This window comes from Labrus bergylta, chromosome 20 (assembly GCF_963930695.1).
Source record: "Labrus bergylta chromosome 20, fLabBer1.1, whole genome shotgun sequence".
NCBI lineage: Eukaryota > Metazoa > Chordata > Actinopteri > Labriformes > Labridae > Labrus > Labrus bergylta.
This window is the reverse complement of record NC_089214.1, coordinates 11,267,873-11,288,467: the sequence shown is the minus strand read 5'-3', so window position 1 is coordinate 11,288,467 and position 20,595 is coordinate 11,267,873. Positions and strand designations below refer to the sequence as shown.

Here is a 20,595-nt window from a genome sequence, read left to right as displayed (position 1 = left end):
ACGACTGACCTTTTACAGCGCTGATGTCTGCGTCCTTTCCTCAAGTATTTCAACTGGTTTCTACAATAACAGCTCAGGGACATCACACCACATCCTCCGTTTTTCTAAATAACTGGATTATCTCATCATCATTGAATAAAGTGTACTCAAAAACAGTGAGGTTCCTGGCACAGCATCTGTGTCTTACTATTACCCCAGAAAATGATGTCACTCTTTTTCATCCTGGGGCTTCTACAAGACGACACCGGCTCCCCCGTCCAACTACTTTCAATGAGTCCTTACTGTAGCCCACTAATGTCATTTTTATATCTCTAATCATAAACATCCAAAACTGTGTAATCACCTCTGTGTCTCTGGGGTGTTGTTGAAGTGCTCCTGACACAGGAGGGCTGCAGATTATTGTGTGTATCTCTGAGGATTGATTCATTACATTAGTTATATTTGACTAGATCAGTTGATTGAAGGAAGCTTTTAAATTACAGCCACTCAGTTGAATTAATCACAGGGATCAAAGTTCAGTCCTGCCATGATTATGTGCCACAGTTCCATTAAAATCATGTTGAGTAACGGAAGTAACATCATTTGTGTATTTTTTATGCCTAATTTATTCTTTCTCTTTGAATATTTTCTTTTTCTTTTATTGGATATTTTTGGAGTGCTGCTGTCTGGTGAAATTGTCTGATTTTTTTTGATTTTTTTATGTGATTTTGTTCCTGTGCCTCTTTGTGTTCAGTGCCTGTTTGCTCCTCGCTGATGATCAGAGACAAAGTTGGAACATACACACCTACTCAAACAATTAGAGAAGAGGAATACTTTTCTAACTTCCTGTAGGAAACCCCTCAGACATTTTCTGATCTTAACCAGTAAAACAGAGTGAAAAAAAACAAAGAATGAGTCATTCGGTTTACTCGGTGGTAAAACAAGCATGAATGTGGGGGTCAGTCATGTACAACAAGCTTCCACTGAATCGACATCTAATCAATTTATGTAGCAGTATGAACAAAATCAAGGCTAAATATGTGTGGGCAGGTCTGTTTTCTTTCAGTGAAAGGGCTCTAAAGGTATTTCTTGACCTCCTTTTGCTGCCTCTTCACAACATATGTCACAGAAGTGCTGGATTTATGTTTTTCCTCATCAGGCTTTTTCAAATGCCCTTTCTGAAAAACAACAATGCATATGATCCTGCACAAACACAGCTGACTTCACTGGATCTTTACTGGCCTGCATCCTGTCTAATGGGCTCCTCTATGTGTGCTATGGAGCAGATGCTGTGCGATCAGCTGAGAGGTTTCGTGCACATGGATTTAAGAAGAAGGAGACCCATACTGCCGGGGAAGGGTTTTCTTAGAAACTGTCAGCTTTCAGTCAGCTGGTTTAAATGTATCACTCAAGAGGAGAATGATCTCCTGATATAACCAAACTCAACTGGTCACTTCTTTTTTTGTCTTTTATTAGAATCCAGTCTCGGCTATCCTCATGCTGAGCTGTAACATTATGATGGCTTTTGTTTGAAAAAAGCTCCTGCAGATATGCTTGGCTCAAAAGGGGAAGAAACAACCTTGCTTTTCCACCTACACTGATTTTTTTCTCTCTCATTAGTACTCCCCTTGACAATAAATACATCGTACATCTTCCACAGCTGACTGTGCGGCCCTCCAAACTAAGCACACTTAGCACACAGCAGAGTTTTACAGCTTTATATTTACTTAAGGAAAATGGTTATATAATATAAGGCAGAACAACTCATTCAATCTGAATATTGGCTACTTTGCTTGGTCCAGTGAACTTGTTTGTTCTTGTGTAAAGATATCGGAGTGATGCACTGGGCACTGTAAGAGAGACTAAAGTGACAGACATCTGCAGAGACGGGAAGAGACCCGCTCTTGCATGATATGAAAATAGCTGCTTTGAAAGAAAAAGAGAGATTCTTAAGGTCATTGATGCTCAGAGACAAGCTGAGACTAAAATGAAGAAAACATTTGACATGTTTCCTTTCTCTGGCTGACTTTTGACCTGTTTGTCCATATAATAACAGTCAGTGTCAGTGTGTTTGATGTTTGTCCGTCATTCTGAACTAAGGCCCACGAGTTCATTTGTTCTTCTGTCACTTATCAGACTCAATAGTGTACATAAAACTGACAGATGGTATTACGAGAACAGTACTTGATTAAAACGAGTCAAAACTTAGCTATGAGAAGACGGTGTGAACATTTCATGCTTAAATTCAGGCGCACCAAAAGAGTGAATTTTGGTCATCATAGAGTGTGTTATCATAGAGAATAGGAAACTGGGTTACAATTTTGGAAGAATGGCTCTGCCCCAGATTTCTCCTGAGATGGCTATTCCTGTCACATTATGGAGCAGTCAGAGTCCAAGAGTGGACGTCTGCTGCCACGCATTTGAATAACACTTGAAGTCAACCATATGTCATGTATCTCAGACATATAACAGTATTTACTTCAACAAAAACATGCACTGGAGCAGAACATCTGGAGCCTCAGCTAACACAATATACATCTAATTATGGACATAAAACTGGAATAAAAAACGCACATGTAGGAAGGGAAAGTAGGTTTCATTTTAATGACAGCTGAGAACACAACATTTCAACTAAATTGGGAGGAGTACATTCTGCATCGTGGCAAGTACTGGGAAATTCATTTTCTAGTAGTTTAGTAGTCAGATCTTTTAAAAGCTGTTTTAAATTAAGAACACCTCATTCTATGCACTGTTTTCTCATTGTTTAAACCCAGACGTGGAAAAGCGATGAGGCCTTTCAGGAAACATTTCTAGTCCTTTCCTTTTCCTCTATCCCTGAACAGATCTTCTGTGGTATCTCCTTTTTTCCAAGGTTTATTTAAAGATGAGACAGTGGATTGAGCCAGAAATTGGGAAGAGAGGGAGTAGGGAACAACAAGTGGGAAAGGAGCCATGTCAAACTCGAACCCGGGCTGCCCGCCCCGAGGACTTCATCCTCTGAACACGGAGCGCATGCGCTAGCCACTTGGCAATTGGTTTCTCCTTTGAGAACATTGTAAATGGTAGAATACTTCTTAGAAGATAGTGTACGCAATAACCTGTATTTTCCAAGAAATAAAACTAAACGTAAACTGATCTTTTTTTAATAACTACTTTGTCTTTCCAGAGCCTGATATTTATTTTTCCATTGTCCAAAAACTTGCACTTAGAGATATTTTCTTCAGTAGAGGCAGACTAACATATAGCTGTATTTCAAATGTGCACAGTTCAGGCACAGAAAGTGTGTCTTATATAACTTGTTGATAAACCTTTGCTAAAAAGGGCAGCTGCTCTGGGAATTTATCGAGGCTTTTTAAAATAACAAAACTATATATTTGTGACCTTTTTAAAAAAACAAAAAAACAGCCTCATAGGGTGTGTGTCATAGAAAGTGTAGACGTCAGAGAGCAATCAAGGATGGGTTTGGACATTGCTAGTTTGGTGCTTTAACAGGGTTTGTTATAAAAATTTATTGAAATTATATGCATAACACCCAAGTACCTACTATCCATTTTAAAAATATGTTTTTTAAATGTAAGTTATAAAGATATTTAGTCTTTAAATTTCTCAGTATGAACCGAACATTCTGGTCACATTCTTGAATAAATATAAAGGAGGATCTGGCCGTTGAATAGATTAAATATTGTCCTTACAGATGTTATTTTCCTCCCAGGATCCCAGTATGAGGAGATTGGCATCCACTATGTGATCAAGCATTAGGAAAGCCTCTGGTTTAACACCTTCAGATCTGCACATGTTAGATTCAAATAGACAGGGCAGCCCTGGGGGAATTCTCTGCATTATGGACAGCTTTGCTACACACGTTCTCATGCAGGCTGCTTACACACCGATACATTGCATGCGAACCATAAGAAGAAGCACTGGAAAGCCAGCTGGCTCACATTTAATTTTTAAAAAGGGGAGCACTTCGAAAGCTTCAGAAGATTGTTTTATTTTATCATTTGTAAATTTCTCACATGTTAAACTGTCATCGAGAAAAATCCAATCGAGCTTCTTTTTGAAGAGCTACACTGAAGAAATGAAGCCAGCAGCTTCATTTCTTCATAATTCCATCCGTTGACCTGGCACTGCCATTGCTTAACATAGTCATACATTTACATTTGATCTTTCAGTGGGCTGTTTGGATGGATGCTTTGTGTAGTTTTGTGTTAATCTGTAGAATAAGAAATGTCATTTCTGTAAAATGTTCTGTTTTTTTTCTCTCTGAAGATTAAAGGCCAAGCTCTCACATCTATGAGACAAGTGTTCTTATAACAGGTTATATTGCTGGGCTATAAAAGCAGAAGGACACCTGAGCTACAGCACTGTGAGGTCAGGTGGTTTGAGAGTAGTTTAGTCACTACCTGTTAACACTGACTTAAACAGCACCTTTTTTATTCAAATTAATTTTTCAAAGACACTTGGCAACCCTGGAAGAATTTGGAAAAACATGGCTCAATCCAATGGGAAAAGCGGTCCAATTATTTCGAGAGGGACGTTTTAGTGAAAAGCACTTAGGCTATCCCTCCTTGTAGCTGATCAAAATTTGAAAAGCAAATGATCAATTAAAAGAAGCAGCTACTGAAGAGTTCTGAAGTGAAGCAGCTTCCACAGATTTTTAATTCCATTAAACCCAGATTTTTATATTTTTATTTTATATTTTACCTGCAGAAAGAGGTCACTGGCAAGGGTCATTATGGGTGGAAAGATCCCAAATTCCCCATGGAGCGCCATTAAATTTGATCTAATCTGATCTAATCATCTGACTCTAATTGAGGATACAAAGGGACAGCGTTTTAAGCCTGAGTCTCTTCCGGTGTGGCGTCACAGCAGAGGATTTCTCCTCAGGAAGAGTGATCTGAAAATGAGGTGACATGAGTTGACCACGAGCAGCAGCCACTTTTTCATCTGGCGACGTTTTCTATTCATGGCAGCTAACATGTGTCCCTCATGATGGGACCTGACACCTTCCCCTGGAGCCACATGGAGCATGAGGAGCGACTAAGTGGACATGCTATTACACTCTGACCCCTACTCGCTAAAATGTCCAAGAATGGTGTATTGAATTTGGAAGAATCTTTGAGTTCAAAGATATTTTAAAGAAAAATACACCTTTCTTACATTTGGTAAATCAAATATTCCCCTTACATCAGCTGCTATTTGGCTTAAGAGCACAGTATTTGAAAGTCACTTTGACCTCTACTTTGACTGCATCTCCGGAGTATCTCCGCGTGCTGCTTTTCTTGGTGAAATGGATTTACTATTAAGGATGATGGAAAGAGATTTGCCACATTGTGAAACAAAACAAATCCACAAATGTGTGGTTTTTGCTTGGGTGGAAAAGTGCCAACTAGTGCTCATCATTTATTTAACATATTCTACTCTCTTAGAATCCACAGATATTAGCTTTTACTCATTACTATTGTTGCACAATCACAGTAGTAAAGAGTGAGAGTTCTACTTTTGTTTTCAAACAGTTTGAAATTCTTGTCTAATACTCGATTTAACCCCCCTCTTGAATGGATCGTTTGTAGGCCCCATGAGTGAGGTGGCAGAAGTGGTGATGTAAATGTGCAGCAGCAAATTAATCACCGGTTGACAATGCAAACTCACACAGCCTGAGGCTTTTTTTTTGCAGATTCACATTCACTAAAAACAACACAAGTCAACTGTTTTGTAATCATTCATGTGGTGCTATTTGCAGGAACAAACAAAGACAGTCCTGCAGATTGCACCAAAATAAACCTGTTGAACCTGCAACAATTGGACACATTTTCAGTAAATGTAGTGTCTTAATTATTGCACATTTTTAACAATGGCACTGTAACAAACTGATGAGTTGATTATTTAAAAGGGAATGCGTTCATGCAACCTATCAAATGTAATTCTTTGCAAATTGTCTTTCTTAAAATGAGCTCAAACTGAGAAGGAAGAGAAAAAGCACAATTTCAACCTCTCATTTAAAAGTATTCCCTCAGTCTAGAGTCTAACCTCCGCAATTATGTTGAACTACTTAACTAATTTAAGTGAAAATGCCAGCAGGTGTGGCACCCATTTGGGTTATTCTGAAAGCGCCGAGGTAGACGCTCGTGCACGCGCGCGCACACTCATATATGACTCATCTCGTCTAAACTAAAGCACTTTGTCAGAGGCGTCCATTCACGTTACACCCATGCAAGAACGCGCAGACTCAATCTCATCTTGGAGCGCGACACTTATAGTGAGGTTGGCTATATAAGTCCATTCAGCATCTACTCTTAAAGTAACTATATACTTGTTTCCTCAAAGAAGTGAAGGAGGGCGGCATCTCGCCAACTAATACCTGGCAACCTACACGGCTGTGCTGGACCTCCTGTAGAGATAGAAGGTATGAAAAGCTTTTGTTTCATTTAATCCGTGTTTTAGTTTATGCGTTTCCTTTCTTTGGCAGGTTACACAACCGAATTTGTTGTTACAGTTTAACTCTAAATAAAAAAACAATGAAACAATGTGTTTATTTACAGGTTGATTGGAGCTTATTTTCGTTAATCATAACTTGCTTAACAGTATTGGAAACAAGCAGAGATGGCAGGGAATAATAATCTAACTCTGTTTCCGTGCGTAAAGTCCCATTTACGCAGCCTGTTTCAAGATAGAATTGAGATTTGTAGCATGAAAATGATTTTTTATTGTATTTTCTTCTCAGATTCCTGTTGATATCCTGACATGAAGCTCAATTTACTTGGTACCACCGTAATTCTGCTTGTTGCCTTCTTACCCCGCTACGAATGTCGGGCTATTGAGAGCCCTGGCGGTGCCCTGCGCGTCCCAGCACCTCAAACCCAAAACTCCCAGCAGCAGCAGTCTGGTCCCATCCTGGAGCGACTCGGAGAGGAGTATTTCATCCGACTGGGTAACGGGGACTCTAACTCTTTCCCATCCTCGCCCATGTATCCCGGAGGATCCCCTTCCATCTACAACAGAGCGTTGCAACTCCAGCAGCTGACGCGGCGTCTTTTACAAGGGAAAGTTGGGAACATCAGGGCGCTCATAAGCGGCTTCGGAGACCGCGTTGACGACTCGATGGAGAGGGGAAGGAGGTCCGAGGATCCGCCAATATCCCTGGATCTGACCTTCCACCTGCTCCGGGAGATGATGGAGATGTCCAAGGCGGAACAGCTGGCCCAACAAGCGCAAAATAACAGAAGAATGATGGAGCTCTTCGGGAAATGAATTTTCACTCCGCCAAAGATTTCACTTTATTTTCTGTTCTTCTCCTTTTTTTCTATTTTCATATTTAACCGTCAGCACAAAACATGCTCTGTACAATATAGTGCTGCTTTATCACTCTATTATTTATAGCTTTAACCTCAAACAATGGAGCGTAAACGGGCTTGACTTATAAAGATCCGATTGTACCTTGCCATTTTAATGTTGGTGTCAAATCTGTAGAATTGCACCGTTCTTCATATTTGAGATGAAATACTTTTCATTAAGACATGGAACACTGCATTGACCAAATGGGCATTTGTTTTAGATTATGACTCACTGTATTTATGATATTTATGTTTGTTAATAAACTTATGTGCAACCAGTCATTTTCTGTTGTGCAAGAGAACGTCTGATATTTATATTTTTTAATAAAAAGTTAAAAGCAATGCTTACACTTCTCTGTGGATATCCTTACATATGAGGTAATAACTCCTGTGAAACTAGGAGAAACTTCCCAGCTACTGTAATTACCAATTTGGTTAACCTCCGAGCACATATATTTGTAATCTACGTGTCAATATGTAATCTAAGTCTGGAAAACATATAGGTTTACTGGTTTGAGGTAAAAATACAGTTTAACAGTTTAAAGGGAGCACAAATGGCAACTGCATTTTGAGTCTTGCCTACACAGATATTGATTGATAGAGAAAATGTTTCTTACTGAATATAAAAATCTTATATGGTGTAACCATGGCATTGCTCTGGAGCCAAGTCGTGGGTTAGCACCGTGCCTCTTCCCTAACACACACAAAAGGAGATGGAAGAACAATAATTTACCAAAGACGTTCATGCTGTAAGAGCACCTCAGGTGCAGAACATTTAAACAGCATCCTTTCTGATAAACCCTTAATCCTCAAGAAGCTATTCTCATTTTGACAGCATGAAGCCACCTCACACAGCTGATAGATGCTCCACTGATAGCTAATGAGTATGAAAGATACTCTCTGTGTGTGTGTGTGTGTGTGTGTGTGTGTGTGTGTGTGTGTGTGTATGTGTATACATGCTGAGTTGATCCTTGACCCTCAGTGTCAGAGTAAACTAAACAAGAGCTGTGGATGTGAGTCATCCTGTTCTGTTTGGCCCACTTAGCAACTTGGGGCTTAAGGCTGCTTTGAGCCCATTTGTAAAGGATTCTATTCTCCCATGCAATAATTAGATGGTACTCAGTGGTGGACTCCTACAATAGTGTAGTCACAGCAAGGTGAGACCATTGCAAGGCAGCTGACGGATAACAGGCAGCACTTGGCATGCTGAGGTCTGATATGTGCAGCAGGTTGTGCAACACCATGCTGTAGAAAATAATCTCCTAAATGTCTGAACAAGCTATGAAAATATCATAAATGCCTTATCTAGATGGATTTCCTTTGACACAAGTAAATGAAAAATAGTGTCAAGAAGAGAAAAAGGGAGGGATCAAAAACAAAGTCTTCATCCTTTACACATGCAGACACACTAACACCAAATCAGTTCAGTCCAAGAACCAACAACCAACGTACAGCGACACATGTGGCAGATCACTGAAACTACAAACTAATAACTCATTTCAGTTGCAAAAAACAAACAACCCATCCCTTAGATGTTCGCGCAATTCAGCTTTAATGACACATTATATATTAAACCATAATGAGACAAACGTGGTGCTTTTTCCATAAGAGGAAAATATACCTGTGTTTCACAACAAAGAACACCACACATAATACAGGCTAATGCATGTATGAATATCTGAAATGTCACAGTCATAGTTTCGTACTCTGCTACCTTTCTCATAATGTTATAGTGGTCATAATAAAGTATATGACAGGCAGGAAAACCTTGTAATGATCTCTAATGATGCAGTATAAGCAGTGATTTGCAAAAGGTCGCCTACATAAAAAATGTATGAACATGTCTTTGTTCTGGAAATAAGGTTGAGACACTGTTGGCCGTACAATGTGCCAAAGAAATAAAAAACATTCAAACAACAAAATTGGTATGTAACCAGACAAAAAAAAGATCCTTCAGTATGCAGTGATGCAAGCTAACACAATCTCAATAAAGAGGCAGAAAGGAACTGAAACTTCCGTCTCTTTCTTTAGATCTACCTCAGCAAGTCAAACTTTCCCTTCGGCATAGATCTAAATCTGTCTCAGTGTTCCCCGATCGGGGGAGCAAACGTATCACAACTGACCTGAAATCAACATCTAGTCAGAGCAAAACTTATCCTGCTCCTGGTTAAGGTTGAGTCTGGGCGGGCGGCTGACAGCTAGGTCGAGGCTGCGCTCTTGGCTGTGCTTGAGGACGAGTTTGTCTGCTGGGGGACAGAAGGTTGGTCGGAGGCGGATGTAACAACACTGCCTCCCAAAACAGTCTGTGCCCCCTCTCCTTCTTCAGCGTCTGCTTCTCCATCCTCATCCTCTTCATCCTCATCATCCTCGTCTTTGGAAAGAATGGGAAAGGGAATAAATGTCAAGATCACAACAAACCTGAGGTTTCCACCACTTACAGCTATCCTTCACCTTGGATGAAGTCGATGCTGCGCAGGGCCTTTCCCTCTTTCTTGAAGTCACAGTTGTAGTGGTCCATTTTCTCATAGCCACGCTCAACTTTGTCTAAATGTGCTACACTCGATGCTTCTGCGATCCTGGGAACGAAGGGGAAATTTGCATTTTAATGGGGGGAATAATCTCCCTCAGACAGTCAATGTCACACCTGATATACAAAGTATCACCCGTTTGTGATGTTTGGCACATCCCACAAGCTATTTCAGATTGCTCAGTCTAAAAATGTACATTAGCTACATTGTACTGACTTGTATTTGACAGCTCCCACAGAGCAAGTGTGACCTTGCTTCACAAGGTGTGTGTTTCAATCTGTAGGTGCAGGTGTACATGTTTTGCGAAATCATTTACAAAGAATAAAAACACGAAAATGAAACCAAAGATGGGGCATATCCAGCAACCACTTTAAAGGTGTAAATTCAGAAAACCTTTTCAAATTAAAATTGAATTTTTCCATCGAAAAAGGAACCTCAAAGTTCTCTGTTTGTATGCATGAAAATATGTACTCACTTTTTGAGGAGAGGCTTTGTGTTCTGAAAAAGGACAGAGAAAGAGCAAATTTTGATTGACCTTGTACATAAAATGTTTTTGGTTGGAACCTTTGTTAATAGTGAGCTTGTGCTAGAATCTCACAATTCAGTTTGTTATTGACTCTGACCTCTAGGAATAACGCCATTTCTGGCTCCTCCATAGTCTGGATCCCCTTCTCCACGACCTTACAGCTCTCCTCCAGGTGGTCTCCATACTGCCTGGTCAGGCCCCGGATATAGTTCAACTTCTCTTCCTGTTCGGCCGTCACCTTCTGACTCATCTGCCTCTTCTTCTCCTCCAGGACAGAGTACAGCTGGTCGAACTTCTCGCACACAAGAGTCTTCTGCCGCCGACCGTTCTCCTATACGTGAATGAATAAGCAGCAGAGGCGCATTCAAACACACAGCAATAGATTATGCATTCTGAAAGTCCTGCCTTATTCATCTTTTATCACCATCCTAGGTGTGGTACTCTAGGATGATGAACAGAGTATAGAATATTCAAAAGCAAAGATCTGTCCAAAGAAAATTACGAGATAGTTGTTTCTTTCTGTGTAAGGTCAGGTAAATACTGTAAACTACAAATGTTCTTGTTTCTCTTGTGATCCGCTCTTCCGGTGGCACCATATGTGTAGGAAGGGCAAGGAAGCTCATCTGCATGTCTGTCCTGTGTGACAACACTGAGGGTGACACCACGGGACCTGGAGCCACTCCAGCTTCCTCTCTACTGTCCGACTGTGGAATGGGATCCACAGGAAAACTCAGTTCTCCCTCTATCTGTTAAAACGCTTGGTTTTTAATGTAATTAAGAGGCAGAATGGAGTGTCCTGCGAAGTGCATGTAGAAGAAGATCACACTCTTAGAATGTGTAAAGAGAGAGAAAGGTAGTCACAGGCATCCAAACATTACTTTTCCTCTCTCCATTTCTGTGTTTACAATATATCTCACAGATGGATGAAAGCAATACATGTGGCAGCTACAAGGACATATTACAATTGTTATTATTACGTACATGCAGGTGAGTGCAGGTGCATTTTTTTGTGCACAGAGCAGGGCTTGCTGTGTGAGTAAGCCGCCAGTCGCTGTAGCCCTAGGACACTGACCTCTATAGCACGACAGGCTTCCTCCAGCTGACTGATGATGCCCTGCATCCTGTCGTTGTTACCAACCATCATGGCAATCCCGTCACTCAGCTCCGTCTGGGAGACAAGGACACGGCTGAGTAAATACCTGAGATCAACTAGACAAAGTTATGATGCATGTAAATGTAGAGAACATCAGCCATAATGTAAAACAATTTTCACTCAGGTATTGGTTTTGTTAGAAGTTACCTTGAACGTGGACGCTTTTGGATTTTAAAATAAAGCACAAGTGGGAGACAATTGTGACAGCATGACCTACAATAAAAACCTGGCTTAAACATATAAATATAATATTCATGTCCAATTTACATCGCTTCAGCCAAGCTACTACTAAGTTGATTGTTTTGCAGTCTGCCTTTATTTAAAAGGACATCTGTAGATGGACAGGAAATATTTGGAATAGAGATTGAGAATGACGTGCCTGAAAGGGCTGATGGCTGGAGTCCAACCAAGGGCCACTTCCATGAGGAATGGAAGTGACCCTCTGCAAATGGGCGAGTCGCCCACCAACCCAGCTAAAACGGTTCCTCAACAAAATGATACTTTTATAACATATTATGATTTAAATAACATTTTTGGTACCCTGGTAATTGAGCAACCACTCCCTGCATATACACAGATGATAAAAAATTGAGATATGAATATCTATCTATCTATCTATCTATCTATGACCACCATCAGTATTTCATACCTCACCTTCTTAGTCTGGTAGATGCTGGTGATTGGTGCCACCTCACAGTCTTTGTGAGCGCCAAATACCTTACACATGGAGCATGTGGGCACACCATGGGTCACACAGTAAATATTGATCTTCTCATCCTCATGAACATCACACATGGGCGTCTCTTCCTTCCTCTCAGGTGCTGGTTTGCTGCTGCTGAGGTGTAAAAGAAAACAGCAGATCTTCCAGTCAAGGCCTTGCGTTTCGGCGCATATTGATGTGACATGTAATGTCAGTTTGATAATGTCACAGGTACACATCTCACTTGTTTATTGATCATCCATCAGTCTTGGCAGGCCATGCACATAGACTGTCTGCACTTTAATCAATAAAACAACATTATACTTCAGAGGGGGCAGGTGCATATCTGTTTGATTTCTATTGATATCTAATTTTGAAAACCTCTAACTAACACTGTCAATCCTCTTCCACTTGATTTGTAATCTTATATAATGACACAGGATCTTGACCCATGATGAGGTGATGATGATATCATTTCATACAAGCCTTTTGACCATACATTCAACTCCTCGGATTAAGGTGATCATCTTTGTAGAGGTGACTAAAACCATAAACCTCGGACTTCGAACAGAAATCAGCAGCTGTAACTCTTCTACTACAACTAAACAGACAATCTGATTTGTCTCACCTGCTCGACTCCTGCTTGAACATATCAATGATGTTCTCCACCAGAAGGTTCCTCTGCAGCCCGTAGACGCCATGTCTGTCCAAAACCACCTCATGCCTGCAGGATGGACATCGGAAGCGGCCCCCAGACGTCACTGAGCCCCCTCTTGTAGGTAGATATGGATTTGAGGCCTGTCAGTCGCAATTAAAAATCCAAATTTATTTTGATGTCACAGTATTTAATAGCAATAAGATAAACTTTGTTAGTTACCTGAGTTAAAGTGTTTGACCTAACAGCTATGAAATGTTTATCCATCATATTAAGATTCATTATAACAAGTAAGTACTGTCACTAGGAAATCACATTGCTCTGCTCCTAAGTTGGGACATATCATCTTTTGACACTTATCAAAAACCTAAGGTTCTGAGGTAAAATATTCATTAATACTCTTTGTAAACACAGCATTACACTCTTATTTATCATAAGTTGCAACACCCCATTAGCTCGTGTTCCGCCTTAAACTCTTTGGGACATATACGAATACAAACCTGAAAATAATGACATCCAAACATGCAATAGTTTGGCCTTCAGTACATCACACACGTAGGGCCTGTTTATAACGCTTCAAAGGGCCAAGTGACATGGATAGTTAGCCTGTAGCTGCTTATATGTACATAACAACACTGTCACTTCAAACTTTCCCTTTAATACTGGAAACACAGCTGCTGAATTGTGTTGAGTTTATTACCTGAAAAACATCATTGGCACATTTTCTGCAGAGGTTGTGCTGGCAGGGTAGAATAACCACAGGCTTTGTAAACATTTCCAGGCATATGGGACAAATCAGCTGTTTCTCCAAGTTGTCCATGGTATTCATTTTTGACAGAGACGTTCAGCAATACGTTCAATAAAAACAAAACAAAGGATAAAGCCACGTAAGCTGGTAAATAGTCCGTTTCTGAAAGCTATCTACGGCGAGACAGAGCCTGTCATAAGAGTAGGCCTGCTGCTCTTGTCCCGGCGGGTGTGGGCTCCTATCTTGCTGGTGTCAGTTCTGTTTTTAGCAACTATTGCTGTCACGTCAAAGGTTGCCATTTTTACCTTGCCCATATTTGAAACTGAGCAGAGCATTAGGCTACTGAACAGCTGCCTGCAGTGTTATGGAGGACGAGATCTGACAAAAGTATAAATAAATAAATAAATGTATAAAAAAAATACTGTAATAAATAAATAAATAAAAGAATGAATAAATAAACCATTAAATGCGTGAATAAATAAATAAAAACTGGTAAATAAATAGGACATAAATAATTAAATGTCTTAAATTTATTTCTACATTTATTTATTTCCACATTTATTCATTTCTACATTTATTTATTTCCATATTTATTTATTTCTACATTTATTTATTTCCACATTTACTAATTTCTACATTTATTTATTTCCATATTTATTTATTTCTACATTTATTTATTTCCACATTTACTAATTTCTACATTTATTTATTTCCACATTTACTAATTTCTACATTTATTTATTTCCATATTTATTTATTTCTACATTTATTTATTTCCACATTTACTAATTTCTACATTTATTTATTTCCATATTTATTTATTTATACTTTTGTCAGATCTCGTCCTCCATACACTGCTAGCTGAGGAGGTGACTGTCTTTATGCATATATTGTTCTTTTTAAAAGGGATAGTGGAGGCTTTGCATTACATCAACGAATAAGTTTGCGTACCAGAGACGTTTTAGGCTAACAAAAATGACTAAATAAAGTATAAAGTAATTGCTTTAGACCTAACCTGTTGTCTCTTGAGGCAAAAGACAATGTTAAATCAATGGATAATCAGCTGTTTCTACAATTTAAAGCACACAGAAGAAAACGTGTTCATGAGCAGGCCTGTAACACGCATGCGTACTCTCGTTTGATTATAAACTTTTGGCATGACGTAATGAAAACTTTACATTGGCGCTAGCGGCATCAGTTCAAACTGCGGCCACTTTTTTTTACATCTAATAGACGGTCAAAAAGCCACCACAAGGTATGGTTATATACTGGCCAACAAGAAAAACGAGGAAACTGTGTTAGTGATTTAAAAAAAAGTCGAGTTAAAGTGAATTGCGAACTGGTAGATGCAAGCTAGGACGAATTAGCTTTCATCTTTGGAGAGTCATGTCGGAACTTTCTTATTGAAGTTACCACTAAGAGGCCAAACATCGCCGGAATGTATTTTATATCGCTATGTGTTGGCAACATAGACTGTAAATATTACAAGCAGGTTTGGAGAAGCAATATTTATTAAGTATTACGACCCGAAAATGTTCCCAACGCGGGCATCGATCCCGCTACCTCTCTTAGCGAGCGCTCTTCCATTTTAGCTAATTCCTCCTCCAAACATGAGAAAATAAACATTTTGACTAAAAAAAATAATGCTTTCATGTGGTTAAAATCGTCATGATGACAATGTTGTGGGACAACGAAATGCATGGACAGTTTTAAATGCAACGAATTATGGACATGTAGGAAGCGAGGCGACCACGTGTCTTCACAGGACGCAACAGCGTTAATGTAAAATTAATGAAAAACTCGATGTTTGTAAGTATTAGTAACTCGTTATTTATAATTCAGGTCGTTGAACCCGCAACACATTCTTCAAAGTCGATGTTTACACCTCCTATTTACACAGACTTGCTCCTCCTTTAAGCCAACTTCGTTCACTTTATTTCATTTTTACTTCTTGCACATTTATAAACAAAAAGCAGTTTAATGATAAAATAAAAAATCAAGTTACATGGTGTTGCGTATCTCCCTTCGATAGCTCAGTTGGTAGAGCGGAGGACTGTAGTGGATACATGGTAATCCTTAGGTCGCTGGTTCGAATCCGGCTCGAAGGAGTGCTTTTTTTTTTTTTTTTTTTTTTAATAACCCAAAATGTAATTCGGGTTTTCTCATCATCTTTGTTGGTTTGTTAAATATGAATCAGAGTCAGGGAGTCATTTTTTAGATGTTTTAGATAATTGTTATAGCTGAAAATGAACAACTTGTCATTTTCCCTAACGCCTTATTTGTCTGCTTCTCCGTGATTTCAGGGAAAAACAAACTACATTTAGGAATCACAGCAGACACTATTAAGATGTACCAAGTTAACGCCTGAAAGGTGAGGACACATCTGTCGAAAAACAGAAACAAAATAAGAGTAAATAAGATCTCACTTTCATATAACACTATTCACTACAAAGTTACTGTTGTCTAATCTGTTAAGATGTTACATAGAATAGAACAGAATTACTTTATTGATCCCAAACTGGGAGATTGTGGTACATAAGACATATTTGAATGATAAATTGATGATAAGTAACATGCAGCTATCGTCCACTATATTATACCATATAGAAACACTATGTTTTTCATGTCATTTACTAAAAAGTGTTTTCTCTTTACTGTGGGATGCTGTGAGAGCACCACTTGTTTACCACGTATTTATTGACCGCCTGTAAACTATAACTACATGTTCATTAACAACAAGGAAGGACTGCTCAAATGCTCACCATTAAAATTGCTTCCTAAATTGAATTCAAATTAAGTCAATTAAGCGCATGGATGTTTTGAGTTATGGCTTTGTAATTGAAGCAAATTCATCATTTTAAAGCCATTACTGTCTGACTCTTAATATTGCAGTGCCTGTTGGTAAAAATGAGATTGAAGGTCGACAAATTAAGAGCAGCATTAAGATGGCTAGATAATGAAAGGCCAATCTGAATGCCAGACAGACGCTGCTGGGAGTCTCCGGAAAGAAGACTTAAAGAGTGCAGTATGTTCCTACTCTATTCCTCTATTTTACAGTGTTGTGTAAAAAAACAACAACAACAGATTTGATTGGAAAAGGGTCTGCAGGTACTGCTAAGGCCACAAAATACACAACAGGAGGTATGACACACAGTCACTTGCACAAAACCCTACGTGTAAAGGTCTACAAGCTCGTAAAGGAAGATATAGGTGTACATGGGACCAGAAAAAGATGCGGAGCAAAGGGTGCCATCTGTTCTCCTGTATGAATATTTCAGTTAGGTGGAAGTCATATTGTATTCATACAGATGGTAAGCAGTCACTGCTTTTAGTTGGAATTTATTTCCCGCAAGCATATTCAGATAAAGGTGTCAATTTCTGACCTAGGAAGGCATCTGAAATATAATTTTGTTAATTATAAACATCACTTAGGATGTTAATAAGATTCAAAATAGTATGATTTTAATGTAGAAAAGAAGTCAAGTATTCAAGTTACATTTCTGATTATAAAGAGCACACCTACACGACCAAGCTTTTCTAATAAAGCTACAGTAGTAAATGTGACTAGTAAATATTTAGGCAGCTGCTTAAATGTAAATGTTTTAAAACTTTTTAGGGCATGATTTATTTTAGAAGCAGCAACAATTTGCATAATTATCCAAATGGAAATCAGACTTATCAGTCAAGATTGTCTAACTCCTGTTTCCTACAAATCAATGCAGGAGAAGAATTTATTCCAATGAAATTTCATGGCAAACTTTGCTTTGGCCTCTAGAAATGAGTACTAAGTATTTTATAATTAACAGAGGTCTTTTGTTTTTAATGTTTTCTGTAAAGCTTACAGATCATACACAAAGTACAAAATCTCATAGGGATCAGAGTACATAGGGATGTAATAAGAAAAAAAGGATAAAAAATGCACATCAACACTACAGTTACATTTACTCACTTTTTAATACATCAGTCCAATAACCATACTTAGTTGTAGTTTAACTTTAAGCTTTAACACAAAAAATCTTGTCATTTTTAACATGAGATAAGCCAGTGTATTCATAAGTAGGGTAACAGATAGAGGACTTGCATGATAATACAATGTGGACCCTCAGATTTGACAAACAGTCGCTTGATGATAAGAAAGATGAAATAAAAGAGCCAGATTCCCTTATGGAGTTTTATGTAACATCCTCTCCCATACAATGACGTAAAAGAGACGTCAGTCTGTTTTAACAGGCGCTGCTGCACCTCATGGTCATGGGAAACTGAGATGCGCTCAGCATGCAAGTGCTCCTCTCAGCCAGGCTTAAATCTCACCCTCAGAACCATGAGAAGTGCAGTCCACATTGTTGGATGTTTAACGCTGTGGTTAAGATTAAGCCTGCATTAAACAGGTTACTCTGAGGGTGCTGCAAACATGTAGAATGATGGGATTGTTGTGCATACTTACTGTTCTCTCTTAGACAGTTTGAAGATGTTTTATGATCCTCTGGGATTGGCCAATTACTCACCACATGAGGGAGGGAGATGTCACAAACGTCCCCTACAGTGCAATCTAATGAGCCTCATATAAGAGAACATTGATCTTTGAGGGATCTGCTGTTGTTTCTGCTGCCACTTTTTTAATTTACATGGCATCAAATTATTTTAGATTCAAAATCAGTAATCTGAATTTCAATAAAAAACAGTTCATGTTAATGAAATGGGCATCATACTGTAGTTTCTGCTTAGGAGCAGTGGTTGTGAAGCCTGTTGGTCTTAAACTTAATAAAAGAGTGCTATCTAGTGGTGGGAGGAAGGGGAGCTTTGTCCTGTTCTGTATGCTGACGTCATCACAGGCGTCTCCAAAGGGGGCTTACGTCATAGTTGGGGTGTATGCTGTTGCATTTTGAGTTTATGTTTCATGATACTTTATTCTGTTACTATATATAATATGAAGAAAAAAAGGCGAGTCCTTTCTCTAGCTGTCACACATCAGAGCTATCTATGCCTCAGTCAAGAAGTGTATCTTTCTGGGTGAAATGGTTTACACACAGACTCTATGAATTTTTATTAATTTCACTTATACAAGTATTAAAAATAGCGCTTCAGATCTTAGCACAAAAAATATGTGTCTTGTTTTTGGGCTGGTTATTTAGTGGAGTTGTCTCAAATTTAGAGAATGGAAAATTGAATTGAACATGAATACCTTCTGATTAGTTATAAGAATAAATCACGTTCAAAAGTTCCCTTAAATAGATATGCTTTAATTGACCTTTTTATTGAATGAATCTTTTATCCAATAATCCAGTTCTGATCAGTGTCCTTGTAAGTGCTTTTTCCCACCACAAGATGGCTCTAGATACACAAAAGAATGCAACACTATTACAATTATACTGACAATTTAACTAGACGATAAAGGAAAATGATTTAATATACAAGTGCTCTTGATCATTGTGCTGAAAATGTAAAAAATGAGTCAAACACCATAAGGATGTACAGTTGCTTAAAAAGCAGGAAATCCTGTTTGCATGCACTTGTGTGTTATTTTGTAAGGATTTTTGTTGTTTATAGATCATCCTAAAGATTCTGTATTTAAAGAGCACTATTAGCATCAAGCTGTGGGGTCAATGACACAATAGTTAATGTCTTATGTGATGCTCACAGCACTTTCAGAGAGTAACAGGTAATTCAATTAGGGACACTCTGGTGGATCACAGGCTGTCTCCAGAGACGAGTGGGGCCTTTGGGGCCTCACAAGCAGATACTGTACTGTGACCCCGAGGGGAATCAGCAGGTATGCTGCTCACCTGCCTTTCTAAAGCTCCTGAGGCAGATGCTATGAAGCGGTTAAACACAGCTGCCATGTTGCAAAGGTGTGTGACTGTGTGTTGCAAGAAAGGGGAGGGGGTTATAGAAGAAATTAAAATCCATTTCCCAGTTGTACACTTAGATAAGTGAATATAAGTGCTGTCCTGTGTACACACACACACGTGATGTGTCTTTGACGTAGTCATTTGTCAGATCAGGCTGTTTCGGAGTTGTCTGGCAACAACAGGTTTGTAAACTGTGAATGCAAAAACTGTTCCCATGTGTGTTTGACTTTCTCTTCTCTGTTTGCACCGAATGGCTTTAAGAATCAAAATGTGCACATCAGCCACATACATTTCAGGTGATACATTTGTCATTCAATTTAATTGAATTTTGAGTGAATTTGTGTTACGAGGTTATAACACAAACAGTTATGAGGCCTTACTTGTACTTAGTGCATTCTCAAATCAGTATTTTAGCTTCAAAATTGAAAAGGTTTGCAAATAAAACAGGTTCTAATAGTTCTACAGATAAGGCCAACTTTGGAGGACATTGGATGTAGAATAATAATAGTTGTCACAATAGGACATTACATTCATTTTGTAGGAACATTTTGAATAAAAAAAAAGGTAATGAATTGTTGATCATTGAAACAATGTATTGATTGATATCAATTTTCCCTCTAAACAAATCAAAATGACATTTTAGATGTTCATGACAGAGTCATTTCAGTTGAATTGTAATGGTGTGATAAAAAACAAAGAATTCTAACAAAGTTCTCCATCTACCTTTTAAATGAATCAAGATGTAATCATAATTATTGGCTATTCCTCAGTCAAAATAACTATTTAGTAGTTTTCTTTTAGGAGTTTAAAACACATTCACCTTAATAAAACTAAAGTCAGTTTACAGGGTTACTCCACTTGAGCTGGCTATTCCAGTACTCTTTCCACCCCTGATTCTGTCTGCAACTCATTTGTTGTGTTTTTGTGGTGTTGCCTTAGTTGCCTGGGAAGGATGCAGGATGTCTTTGTGGGGGGTATGAATGCAGGGGACCCATAGACATTGGGAGGGTGGGGATTATGCCTCCATTTGCACTGAGCCTAACTGTTGTCATGGCACATCTATTGTTCCCCAGCACATGGGCATGGAGCAGAAACTCCAAGTGAAAAGTCGATTTTCTGGTCC

General features: G+C 38.8%; 2 protein-coding genes and 1 non-coding gene across 4 annotated transcripts; 2 read left to right on the top strand and 1 right to left on the bottom strand.

The window, feature by feature from the left end:
* The first annotated feature begins 6,159 nt into the window (after nt 1-6,159).
* crhb (corticotropin releasing hormone b) lies at nt 6,160-7,653 on the top strand. Its single transcript, XM_020646020.3, has 2 exons — nt 6,160-6,385; nt 6,704-7,653. The coding sequence occupies exon 2, from the start codon at nt 6,724-6,726 to the stop codon at nt 7,228-7,230; it is 507 nt and encodes a 168-aa protein (XP_020501676.1). The 5' UTR covers nt 6,160-6,385; nt 6,704-6,723; the 3' UTR covers nt 7,231-7,653.
* Nucleotides 7,654-8,841: 1,188 nt separating this feature from the next.
* On the bottom strand, nt 8,842-13,880 carry trim55b (tripartite motif containing 55b). Of its 2 annotated transcripts, none has more exons than XM_065949119.1 (8): nt 13,576-13,880; nt 12,849-13,018; nt 12,175-12,352; nt 11,440-11,535; nt 10,465-10,698; nt 10,317-10,339; nt 9,765-9,889; nt 8,842-9,684 (listed from the first exon to the last, which is right to left on the bottom strand). In XM_065949119.1, the coding sequence occupies exons 1-8, from the start codon at nt 13,702-13,704 to the stop codon at nt 9,512-9,514; spliced, it is 1,128 nt and encodes a 375-aa protein (XP_065805191.1). In that variant the 5' UTR covers nt 13,705-13,880; the 3' UTR covers nt 8,842-9,511. The 2 variants fall into 2 exon arrangements, with proteins under 2 accessions (XP_065805191.1, XP_020501929.1); XM_020646273.3 differs by having other exon boundaries at nt 12,175-12,355; nt 13,576-13,877.
* Nucleotides 13,881-15,645: 1,765 nt separating this feature from the next.
* Nucleotides 15,646-15,731, top strand: trnay-gua (transfer RNA tyrosine (anticodon GUA)). Its single transcript is given in 2 exon segments — nt 15,646-15,682; nt 15,696-15,731. It is a non-coding gene; the product is annotated as a tRNA-Tyr (tRNA).
* Nucleotides 15,732-20,595: the final 4,864 nt, after the last annotated feature.